This window comes from Bombus pyrosoma, linkage group LG7 (assembly GCF_014825855.1).
Source record: "Bombus pyrosoma isolate SC7728 linkage group LG7, ASM1482585v1, whole genome shotgun sequence".
NCBI classification, from domain to species: Eukaryota; Metazoa; Arthropoda; class Insecta; order Hymenoptera; family Apidae; genus Bombus; species Bombus pyrosoma.
Genome location: NC_057776.1, coordinates 7869052 through 7881663, shown reverse-complemented (window position 1 = coordinate 7881663; position 12612 = coordinate 7869052). Strand labels below are relative to the sequence as shown.

The following is a 12612-nucleotide window of genomic DNA, read 5'->3' as shown; positions in this document are numbered from 1 at the left end:
TCTCGCGCTTCTCTCCGTTCTTTCACTTTCTTCCGTGTAAACATGAGAATCGCGTGCTGGAAATTATCGACGGCCCGGTAATCTCGCCTCCCGAAGGAATCGCGCCGGGGATTTTCAATCGCTCCATTAGAATCGTACACGCGTTACTTTCTCTGCGAGGATTCAGAGCAACGTCGAAACGATGGCTCGATCGAGGCGTTCGCGGTGAATTCGAAGAACACGCGAAATTGCTGGCTTCCTTCGATGAAATTAGAACGTTGTTACGATACAGTGGATATAGAGCAGGATAGCTATGTGTTTTCCTCGATATTTCATTCTGCACCATAGCAGAGCATCTTTTATTCTTTGTTTCGAAGAAGAAAACTCGACGAACGTTTTAGTTGGCGAAAAGAAGTAAGAAACGAAGAGTGGGATTTCTGGTTTCTCGTAGGAAAGCTAACTGACGTCTATATTGGTCCCAACGCAAAAGGATTATGAGTCTATGTTGCGAAGTAGAATAAGTAGTAGCGTAATTGTTTCCATTTGTCCGAGCCGTGTGTATAACTGCAATACGAAACAGTACCATTTCCAACCATAATAACCATTATTATCGTGAAATTGAAGAAGCCATTAACGAACTTCGTGATTGGAAATTAATTGATCTCTCAAATAACTTTTTTACGCTAATACGAAAAAATGCCACGAACAGGAGATTTTTCTCGTTTTCCAAATTCCTACTCTTCTGTAACGATTCGGTACATCAACGAATGAAACTTAAAAACACTGTACTTAGCGCGACAATCATAACAACCGAAGAAACGAAAGAACAGTTAACATATTTCAACTCGTAAAAACTAGAAAATTCTTCCTCGATTATTTCTGGTAAATTGTGACGTGCGAAGACGCTGCGAACACGAGCGAACATTAGCAAGCGACTCTACCTATTTGCCACATTCCTATATCCCAACGTTAGTTCGAATGAAACCCAAGCCAAACACTAAGAAGTCGAATGGTCCGTAAACGTGTCAGTTTCGTTTACACACATTCTTCTCTAATCCTTCCTCCAGACCCAAGATTTTGGTCGACTGTCATTTCGAAAGTGGACAGAACGTTCATTGGAAACACCGACTAAAGATAATGGCAAGGAGAGTTGGCTGTGATACTGTTTTTCGAAACGCTACGCGACAGATGAAGAAGCGCGCTCTCGCTTATCAATCACCCGCTGTCACGGGGCCGAGCGTTTATCACGTTCCACATAGTCCATTTACAAGGAGAGGACAGAGTGAAACGCTTGTCGTTGCAGGCTTGTCGAAGCAAACACACGGAAACACGGATACCGTGACGGATGAATCGAAAATGATAGATCGCTGTTCGGGGGTCTCAACATATTGGACCTTTGACGTATTAGACACCTCGTCTTCTTCCCTCTGTGTTCGAGTATCAATCACATTAGCAAAAAGTTCCCTGTTGATTCTGTGTGCATTCAAAGGTGAAAGAAAGCGGCTGAGAATCGAGGAATTCGTGTTTCCGGAGAAGTTCCGGGGTAAGTCGAAAGGCTTCGAGAGACGGTTTCGAGGAACAGAACTTTGGAGAAAGGTTCAAGTATTTTCTGGTGTATTTAAGGAAATTGTATGTTTATGTACGATATGCCTTTTGATACGGTTCTTGGATTAATGATAATAAGGAGGAAGTTTATGATCAGCAAGTTAACGAGTTCACTATCTCATTTGTTATGTGTTGAAGGAGAAATATAGCTACATAGTATTTTCTAGTGCGCTGTGAGAGAGTCATTTTTAAACTGGATATGAATAGAATTAAGATTATAGAAAATTATATGTATCACGGGAGAAGAGCGCAATTTTACATTTTTCTACGAGAAAATCAGTCTTTAGGTTGCATATAAATATAGCTAGAATTATGCAAATTTCTATAGAAAATACAAGGATTAATTTTGTGTTGCTCAAATTGTATCATTATTTAGGTCCATAAAGTTAAGTATAGTTTTTTAACATGTTTGCGAACATTTACAAAATATTCGTAAGCTAACTTCATAAATGATCTTTTAAAAAACTATCGTCTATTTTTAATATCCCAATTATGTCATACTAAAATATTCTGTCTTTATTAAAAAATTAGAAAGTCGGGAAAAAATAGGTTCGTCCCGTTTTTCCCATATGATTTTCGTCTACAACTATCAATCTAAGAAGAAATTATCACTGTCAATCGTTACCATCGATTCGAAAACGAGAAACAAAGTGGTGCAGATCGATTTCACAGCACCTGCGCGCGAATTACCTTTAAATTCGATCTCGAGTACCTGTCAGTGTAAATGGTTGCTGGGTAGATGATAATTGAGCGATCAGCCTGCAATCTAATGACCGACTTCGTATAAACCTTGCCTTTGACGAAGTCGTAACCTGGCATTACATTGCAAAAATGATTTCCTGCAGTTCTGAGACTGCGGAACACCTGAAATTCGACTATCGTGTGCAACTATCGCTCTCGATTACCTCACAAACATAAAGTTACACGTCAAACAATTTTTAAACGAAAGTCACGCGCTAATACCAGTTTACGATCTTTTTCGTTCATTTTTTACTCGTAGTGAGTTCCTTAGTATGTACTAGTAGAATGTTGATGAGAAGTAACATACTGGAGAAACATTTTCGTAATCTACGTTCGTTGAACTAACTTCGTCACACCGTAATACTATATATATATATATATATTTCTTTTTTGTACTTTCACTCTATTTTAAATATTAATTTTACAGACAACGTAATACGTGGTGTGTTGGAAAGTGCGTCATTTTTGAAAGGATTACGTAAACAGAGCTATTGTCTCGCGACTTAAATTTAACTCTCCAACTACTAAAGGAGTGCGAGTGATCGGTTTCACATTTCTTGTGTATTCGAAATCATCAAAAATACATAGGCATTTCTGACAAAATTAATATCGTGTCTTATTAACCCTTAGAGTGCTATGGACGCATATATGCGTCTGGCGAAAGTCATCGGTGTGGACTAAGGACGCATATATGCGTTCGTCAATTTTTCCGAGCACCTACGCAGAAGTAATACTATTACGTTTGTGTGAGATAAATATAAATGCATTTCAATGTTAATGCCGCGTTCGAAGAAACTGTCTTTTTCTTTTTTTTAATACTTTGCATTCACAATTTGTCCAATTTGGACCTTTGATAGAATTGAAACTGTCTTTGAGAGAATATTGGTCTACGGACGAACTGTTGAAAAGCAATATTTTCCGCAAAATAATAGCACGAGGTCGATACATGGTATTATTACAAATGTTTCACTTTAACGATAATAATACAGTAAATGACGATCCTTTAGCAAAAATACGACCAGTAATCGCACAGCTGAATTATTAACTCGTGTTATATTTACTAAATTTAGTTTTCTAGTTTACTACCCAAATTCTAGTTTATTGTAAATTTCAATGTTTATAATAAATAATTAATAATACAAAATAACGCCCTTGGACCATTTACTCTCGTGCAAAAGAATTACTATAACTTATTACGATTTGCGCTTTGAATAGTCAATCAACAGAGTTCAGTATAGCGAAAAAGTATTCAGTAGGCGCTGGCCGCGTGCCGTCCGTACGAATGGCATAGGCTCCGAGTATTCAGCACTCTAAGGATTAAGACAGAAATATGACCACTATATATTTATTTATTTTTATAATTTTTATATATACGTCGGGTTGGCGTTAGACTTGTAACGGGCGTGTAACGTTTCTTCATTAGGATAAGCCATCGTTGTTGTTCGATGGAGATTATATTTACAATTATATGTACAAATGTTGATTTATCAGAGTTTGACAATTATACGTCGTGATTAGACACTCTAGATGTTAAAGACAATGTTCTTAGGTTCAATAACGAATCCATGGTGAATCCATCTTTGTTCAATAGAATATATTTTGAAACACAAAGTGACGTTAGCTGTGTCGCTCGGTTTCTTTCTGACTGACTGACAAGACGATGTGTGTAAACTCTCCAAGGTGATCACAAGAATGAACGACTGATACGATCACATTTGTCAATTGCATATTGACCGGGGATATCAACAAAATTCCAAGCGCCGTTACTAGACAGACCCGCGTAGAGCCGACATTGCTCCTGGCCGGGGCTTGTTTGTTAATACAGCGTGTGTCCCTCAATATTGGTACTTTTTCTGTCAGGTAAAAACGTTCATCCCGTGACCGTGGCTACGTTCGGTGACCAATTGTGTCACCTCGAGCCCAAGCTCACTGTCACAAATCTCGGGCAAACACAATCAGATCGTATCACAACAACTACCTCTATGTTTTGCTATTTAAGTACAGCTATAATAAATAGTTTGGACCAAAGTATTGGGAATCTTCCCAAATTCCAAAAGAGAGGCCCGATGTCCCTACATCTCCGACATATATACAACACGTTTAATCACAGATCGGAAGCTCGTATGTAGTTCTAGCGCTAAACGCTCTTGATTCTTTATGATGTCATTTAAGAACTGACTCCACGTCGCTTCACATGTACTTCTTACTACAATTAGTGCGAGTATAACAGTAGGAACGTATGGGAGTTATTACAGCGCGAAATGTAATAGAATTCGGTGTTGATAAAGTTCTGAGTTCAATGCCAGATACTCGATCGGAGCGAATATAGATTAATCGTTTTACGAGGCAGAAATAACGTATTATACCGAAAGTTGCTAGCCTTGATGAAGTTTCCGTAGATTATTAGAAGAATAAAAAGAAACTGAAACAAGGTGAAGATTTAAGAAATGGAATTAATCCCGAGCCGTTAGACTTTCACTTCAACTCGGATAGAAAATTCTATGAAATAATTAGAAATATTATCCATCAGCTTCTATCTGTAATCTCATCTACTAAACGGTAAAGTCGGTTAAACCAATAAAGTAAATTGCAAGGCTATTTTCAACGATATTAATTAATTTATTTCATTGTTTTTACTAGCCAGTCGTTACGATTATCAAATTACTTTCTAACCGAGAAACCTTTCCGACGTCAACCAATAAATTGTTTTTAAACAGAATTTCTCCATTATCGATTAAAATAACTGTACTTTTGCCTTCCATCGGAGTAAATTTATTAACCTGTATTCTATCACGAAGACATTATATTTTGAAAAATATCATTATCATTCTTGAAAATGTTATCGTCAATGAAAAATTCGTTAACTGTACAAAATATTGTACTGCTGCAAAGAGAATGTTTCAATACTATTTGATATAAAATGCACACGAAATAAAAAGTACATAAATCGATATTCAATTTTACAAAAATTCTGCTCCAAGAAAGCGATACGTATTTAATTAATTAATAATTTAATTTGATTTAATTTTGATACGATTTAAAATAGTTTCAGAATTTAAACGGACATTTTATGTGTTACGAACGGATATATCACTAAGTAAATGAAATGATGATTAGCAAAGTGTATCGCCGAGAATTGAATGAATTCACGGTTCTGCTCTGAAATTCTGATTGAAATTCATTCAAATATAACCAAAGGAAACAAAAAAGCTAGACAGAAAGAGAGGAGACAGGGAGGACAGAGAAAGAGAGAGAGAGAGAGAGAGAGACAGAGACAGAGAATCGCGAAATCGCGATAGCAGACAATAAAAGAATCGCACGAAGGATCGAGAGATGCTCCGTTTGGTATGAAGGCCTCCGTCGTTCGTTAAGTCAGCAGGCTTGCGTTAAATTAGTCCGCTCGACGACTATTCGTGTACAATCGTAAATAGCGCGCGGATTGTGATAATGACGTGTCAATTTTTTCTTTTCTTCGCGTAGAAAATTTGTGGATTTAGCGCACCGTCCAAGAATATTACGGACAACCTCTAAGGAGAAAGAACGAACAGTAGTCAGAAGAGAAGTTTGATAAAGAATAAGAATATAGGAAAGATTTTTCGCAGTTTATTTGAATCTGGAATTAAAATAAATAAATCTTTGATTTTAAACTAAGAGATAAAAATAGCGGAATAGAAAAGTAAATAAATGTTATCCTTTTTTAAAGGTGAAAGAGAATATAAATTAAGTGATAAAACATAGAGGTCTTAAGCAATAAATAATTGCCACCTAGTTGAGATTCATAGCTGTTCAATGTAAATTCGCGTGAACATGAATCGATCGAGTATCGAGAATCGTTTTACGTAATTACCAGCGGTGTTGGATCATCCCAGTGTGCTCGACAGCTTTATCAATAATATGTAATTTACGATTACTACTGCTGCTATTTTAGCAAAATATATCGCTCGTACCCTTCACTCCTATTTCTTCATTTCTTCACGCTAGCCAATGTAAATTTCGAAAGATTTCTCTTTGCGACATCCTATTTCGAAATACGAAATGCACGGTCCAGCTTGATTAATCGTTCAGATAAAAACATAAAAGTCTACTATCTACTATGCATTTATATTTCTGAAAACTGCTTTCTCGATTTTACGTTATGTATCCATTAGAGAGAAACATTTTATATAAAATATGAGATTAGGTGCAAGAAAGTGTGATGTCCACTGATGGAAGATACGAAATTACAAATAAATGGCGATGGGAAAGGCAACCGTTCTTAATGAATAATGTAGCAGAGAAGAAGACGTATATTTAAAAAAAGATTAAGTTATACGCGTTGTAAACCACGAATCAATCGCTCGAGACACCGACGAATTCGTTTTACACGAAGAATAAAAAGAAATTCATGAAAAAATCACGGATTAAAAAGATAGACGAAGAAGAAATCAAGAGGAAAAGGAACGTAAAACATGAAAGAAGAGACTAAAAGATCCAAAAAATTATATTACCTGACATCGTGAAGCTTTGGATAAGAACATATTCTCAGCGTCTTCGAGTTCGATCCCACGGCGTACAATTTTCCATGGGGGTGGAATTCCGCGCATCGAACCGCTTGCACGTCCTCGAGCGCTGTCACAGGAACGAATCTCGGTCTTCCGCCATTGCTATTTCCGTTGCTGGCATCGAGTTCCTGCCTCGGCTCTTGCTGAAAACAAAATCGAAATCCGGTTACGAATTACATTCCAAATTGGCGCTTTGACGTCTGTTCGCGATTAACGACTAATGAATAATTATGATTCTGACCGTTGATTAACGAGTAAACTTATAATGCAATAATGAAAAGTATCGATAAGATCGATACGTTCGAGCCGTCATAAACGTCAATAAGTGGAAAATCGTGTTAGAGTGGGGAATTTTTAAAGAGTTCCCGTACTGTAATTACCCATTGAAGTATCGTTGCGATACGATAAGAAAATTTATCATCGTGTTCATGATACATCGATAGGCAAACTGAGTAGAACTTGTGCAATGATAGGCAAACGTTTCTAAAATTAATCCCACGTGTGCTAATTAGAAATTAATAACCGTAGAATCATTCGTGTCCCATCTAGATCTTAGATTTTCAATATTAAATTATCATTTTCATGGGGAAATTTCAACCGGTTACGTTATGATATCCAGAAATTTTCGATACTACAATTATGTCTTAAATAACACTCGGTACATTTTCCTTCTAAATTATATATCTGAATGGTTTCCATGCGTAACGAACCTAATCTGATACTTGAATAACTACTTTTATTTCACGCATCCATTAAAAAACTCTAACAGGTTGAATTTCACTTATTCGAGCATACTTTTTTATTCGTGACACTGTTACGCAGACCCGTAAGTCGAATCATATTTGAATGGCAATTTTACTGAAAAAAAGCGTCTTTCGTAGAGGTATACACGGTGTCAAAGAAAAATGAAGAATTTAATTGCGACATTCGTCAAGGCACACGCTCGTTAAGATTAATATTCCTAGCGTTTCCACGTCAAAAAACAAGCTGGAACCTTATAATAAGCGTTAAATCTTAAAACGAGACCCGCTTTGACCCTTTCGTGTACTTCGCGCAACAGAAGTCACCGTTTAGGAGCATTTTTCTGCGCGAGCTAGTTCGTTCGCGACAGAACGAGCACCTTACCAGCAGGGAACGTAACGAGCGACGAAAACTTCAGGGGAATTAGAAAGTCAGACCTTGAAAGGATTTCAAACGCCTCTCTTTTCTACACAATCACCGTGTTTACTTGTATGCTAATCTCTGGTGAAGTTTCCTGCTCCAGGCTCTTTATCTAAACACCCATTCATGTTGCAGTCTTGTCCATGCAATCTTCCTCTCTCATTGCCGCGGATTATTTTATTATTATTGCTACTAGTATCATTATATCATCTGTGACGAATTTTTGCTCGTTCACAATACGTATTCATTTAATTAAAGAATGTGCTTAAACATATCTTTTAACCCACTTGAACAAATCGTTAGCAACAGGTAATTACTACGGGCAATAAACGAAATGAAACACTCATGGTATTAGTTAATAGGTGAAACAAATTGCTGTTCAGGCTTCATTCCTTTGGCCATTAAGTTAAATACACTCGTTACTGTATTTAGCATATGAAACAAATTTCTATTTAAGTTCCACTTCTTTACTCGCGCTCGTAAAATATATAAAATAGATAAAGCGGGATGTTCAAGATATTTAATAGACAGAACAAATTTCTATTAAGGTCTCTCTTTTTTCTTTTTTTTTTTAACTGCACTCGTAAAAATATGTATTTACGCAAACAGCGACCGTACAGTAATCACCGATTTCCTTAATCGAACAATGACGTTATGCGGATTCTATGCAGGCTTGGTATCTAACGATGGAGAGAAAAAAGAAAAGAAATGGACAAAAAGAAACATTCAGGGTCTCTGAGCGGAACAACGATCTTTCAAGTATCGCGTAACACCTTCTGCATACTTCTTTCCATATAGCACGTAAAATTCTTCTGTTCTTAATCGATCTTTGCTTTGATTTGTTTCTATGCCGTCGTGGAATGATAGCTTGTTCTGACGTAGCAGGATTGCGAAAAACTTCGCTGTGCAAACATTCGAGAGGGGATAAGGAGCTTGAGAATGTTTTTCAAGCTCCCTCCAGAGGAAACCGAGCTGATTTAGAATCGTCTTGCGACTCTTCTTGCACAATAATTTGCACGCCTCGCCACGCTTTTACTTTCGACTGCTGCGAGTTTTTCGTAATTATCGAGATAAGGGCAATTAGTAAAACAAACGAGCAGCACTATTTTTCGTTATGATCGTCTAATTTTTCGTTAACTGTCTATAAATCAGACTTTGCTGTGAGGAAACAAACTGTAATTTCAAGAGTTTCTTACTTTGATCTAGTAAATACAGGCCGATAATGTTACGAGCAGACTGTTTGGTATTAGAGTAACCATAATACAACGATAAGCGAATAAAATATAGATAAAAAGCTACGTAGGTTTCCAGTTCGTGTCGTTACAGTGGTTTAATTACCAAACTGTGTAAAATGGAAGAAAATACAGAACTTAAAAATGATGGTATTTTAATGACGTATTTACTAACTTGTTTTTTGCTCTCTCGTTTTATCTTTGTGGAAATATTATAAGATAAATCGAGTCGATTAATGAATTTCATTTTTAGCGTTGGAAATTACAAACCGAGCACGAATAAGTTGAAACAAATGAACTGTTTGCCGAAGCTTCGCATTGCTACCGCGAAAGCAAATATAATTACGAAGAAGAAGGAAACTTCAAATCGACAAAGATTAGGAGTCAATAATCGGGAAGACGCTATGATTGACGCAACGACGATTATTTTCTCGAGCGTTGCGCCTATAGATCTTACACACAGTTAATAATTTCGTTGCACAACGAGGCAGAAGTTTGATTTGCCGCGACACCGGTAATATAAACGTCCAGTTCGGTCGACATCGTGAGCCTTTCGAAAGATTTCTATTTATATGAGAATTCTAGAAATCGACTATTCCATTAGTTAAAAGGAAGAAGCCGATCGAAAGAATTTCAACATCTTAAAAATATTTCACAGAACGCTTTACTTTTAATACTTCGCTACATGGTATTTCGTTGCGAGAAATACTTTTATCTTTCGGAAAATCGAGGAGGGATTATCCTCGCAGTAATTTCGATGATTGCAAAATAGAGGGCCGAGGCGAAAAAAATTCGAAAGATCTAGGACGAGACAGGTGTAGAATGATCCTGAGGAATCGTGAATCAGAAACGCTCGCTGCTTAGTCACGAACACCGTTTCTCCATCGGTGTTCACCACGGTGTGTCATTCGCGAGGGGAACGCTAATAGAAATCGACTAGATCATAAGCAAAGATACACAATTAATTTCTCCTTTCTTATAAGATAAATTATACGTTTTAAAATACAGTAGAATTCCATTTATTCGTACGAAATTTCAGTTAACGGCATATTGGTCCACTCATATGAACCTTAACTCTTACCACGTGAACGAAAAATTATAATTACGAGTAGGTAGTATGGAAATCACTGCACTCTTATTTATGAACTGCAATTATATAAACTTTTCCTCCACAGATCCATGTAAATAGAGTTGTATGTACCGTAGCTATGCAATCTTCTGTAAGTGAAGAAGATTAATGGAACGCGAAGATAATGGAGTTACAATCACAATACGCTTGTGTGCTGCGTCCTTTGCAACTTTTATGAGCCATCATCGGACATAACTGTCGATAAACTTTCGTGTTAAGCAATTTCTGTCTTCTTTGCTAAATTTATTTCATTTATTCTTTCCTTCGCATATCTTGAAAGAATATTGCACGATGTTCTTTTTTCTTCAAATATTGTAAAGAATTAGGAGAAACGACGTTAAGAGGAAAAATAAATGGGTTTGCGATGAAAAACGAGGCCGTCGAAAGGACCGATCGTTGATCCATTTCGAGGTAACTTTGTGAAAATTTCATCGATGATACGGCTTTCTTCCGGAGGACGTTTAACGAACCGGAAACGGCACGCCAGTAAACCATCCGGGAACGACCGATAAATTTCAATGGACCTGGCAGAAGCCTAGTTTCACCGGCGCGACGGGTCACTAAACCGATGAGTTATTGGCCGTTTTTTATTTTCTAATTGCTTAAGCCCAGGGTTCGATGATTTTTCGAGATAGGAGCTGGCCATGCAATTGTACCGTGAAAATGACATGGTTTCTGACTTTTACAGTTAATTTGACTGCTGACAATGGCATCCATTAGGTACGTTTAAAATTATGAACCAGAAAAGTTAATTGTTGTAACAATGTTCAGGATGATGAAGGATGAAATACTGGGTTTTCATATTGGAACTGTCAAATTTGTTTAAGTGATGGGTTTTAGATCTTTCGTTTTAGAAATTATAAAAGGTTTCAAAGAAATAGTGAAGTGATAAATGTATCGGAAGCATATCGAATCGAATCGATTCCATCAACAAAGAGATAATGTCTCTGTTAAATATTGGCAAGGATAGTGAAGATTGCTGAAACCAACCGAAGACCCATCAACGTTAAGAAGGTAAACGTCTCGCGAATTAATCAAACAGTATCATTCTTCGAGGATTGATGCGTCGTATTTATTCGATACGTTCTCCTCGTGGGACATTTACTGCTGCCTCTATGAGAAGTAATAATCGTCGATAAGATCGTTTTCTCGCTGTACTCATAGTTCTCAAAAGAAGATTGATAGCACCGTGGGCTACCAACTATGACTCATTGCTTACAACTTTGAGCGTCAACGGGATTTCCTGCGTGCAGCCTAAAAGCATCCGATTCATTTTCAGAATGACCAGGGTACGTCTTGAAGACAATTAAACATCCATTTTCTCAAATTTAGAATCATTTATCTTCAAAATACAAAGGTCCGTGTAATTTTTACGCCTGAGGAAGCTAGGTGTGGTTATTACATGGCTGTTAACTAAATAAGATGTTAGACTATTGATCGTAGATAAAACGTGTGATATTTATCCAAAAAAGATCTGAAGAAACTAGTAAATGTTGCAAACATCTACGTTGAACGAATGTTGAGTAGCGTTTTGTATTTCAGGATGAAAATTTCACGTAGAACGCAATCTTCTGCTTTACAATGTAAATCCCACGAGTAATTCAAACGTCAAATTACCATTCTAATCACCGATATTCCATTGAATTGTCGAATAGAATCAAGACTCGAGCAGCAATCAGCCGTCTGTTAATTTTCGACCGATGATTAGATGCGAATTACACAGAAGATTTAAATTAAAGCTACGTCGTCCCATGAATAATTTATCTCGGTCCGATTATCAAGTAACAAACAAAACGATTGAACGTTGCTCCCGCTTTCTATTGCAATTATTCCGTCGCAACTATTAGCGTTTTTTGCCACTTTCGATATTAAAGCGATCACGATCTTTAATCACTTTCTACGCACGTATTACCATTGATTTCGTTTACACGCTGTTACTTGCATCGATATATAATATTAGCATCTAAAGTTGGCGATCGATTTAAACGTTAAAAGATGGAGGAAGATAGAAGAGCCCTAATCGATAGCATTCAAACGTATTACGAAATATTTGTTGCAAAGGATGCTGCGCGAGGAGAAACACGCTAGTATAGAGGAAATCGCGAAGGTCTTCGATCGAGCGTCCACAAGGACTATCTAACGACCCGTGTCTCGATGAAAAGCAATTACCGATTACGAGAACCTTCGCGCAATCTTAGAAATTGCAATACGCCGAAGAGGCAGA

The 12612-nt window shown here is 37.1% G+C and overlaps 1 protein-coding gene across 5 annotated transcripts in view; it reads right to left on the bottom strand.

The window, feature by feature from the left end:
* LOC122569293 (WD repeat-containing protein 47) overlaps positions 1-12612 on the bottom strand; it is an 81492-nt gene that overhangs the window by 6293 nt on the left and 62587 nt on the right. For all 5 annotated transcript variants that reach the window (XM_043730124.1, XM_043730122.1, XM_043730120.1 and 2 more), the window contains exon 7: positions 6813-7009. In XM_043730124.1, coding sequence (XP_043586059.1) covers positions 6813-7009 — 197 coding nt within the window. The remainder of the gene's footprint in view (positions 1-6812; positions 7010-12612) is intronic.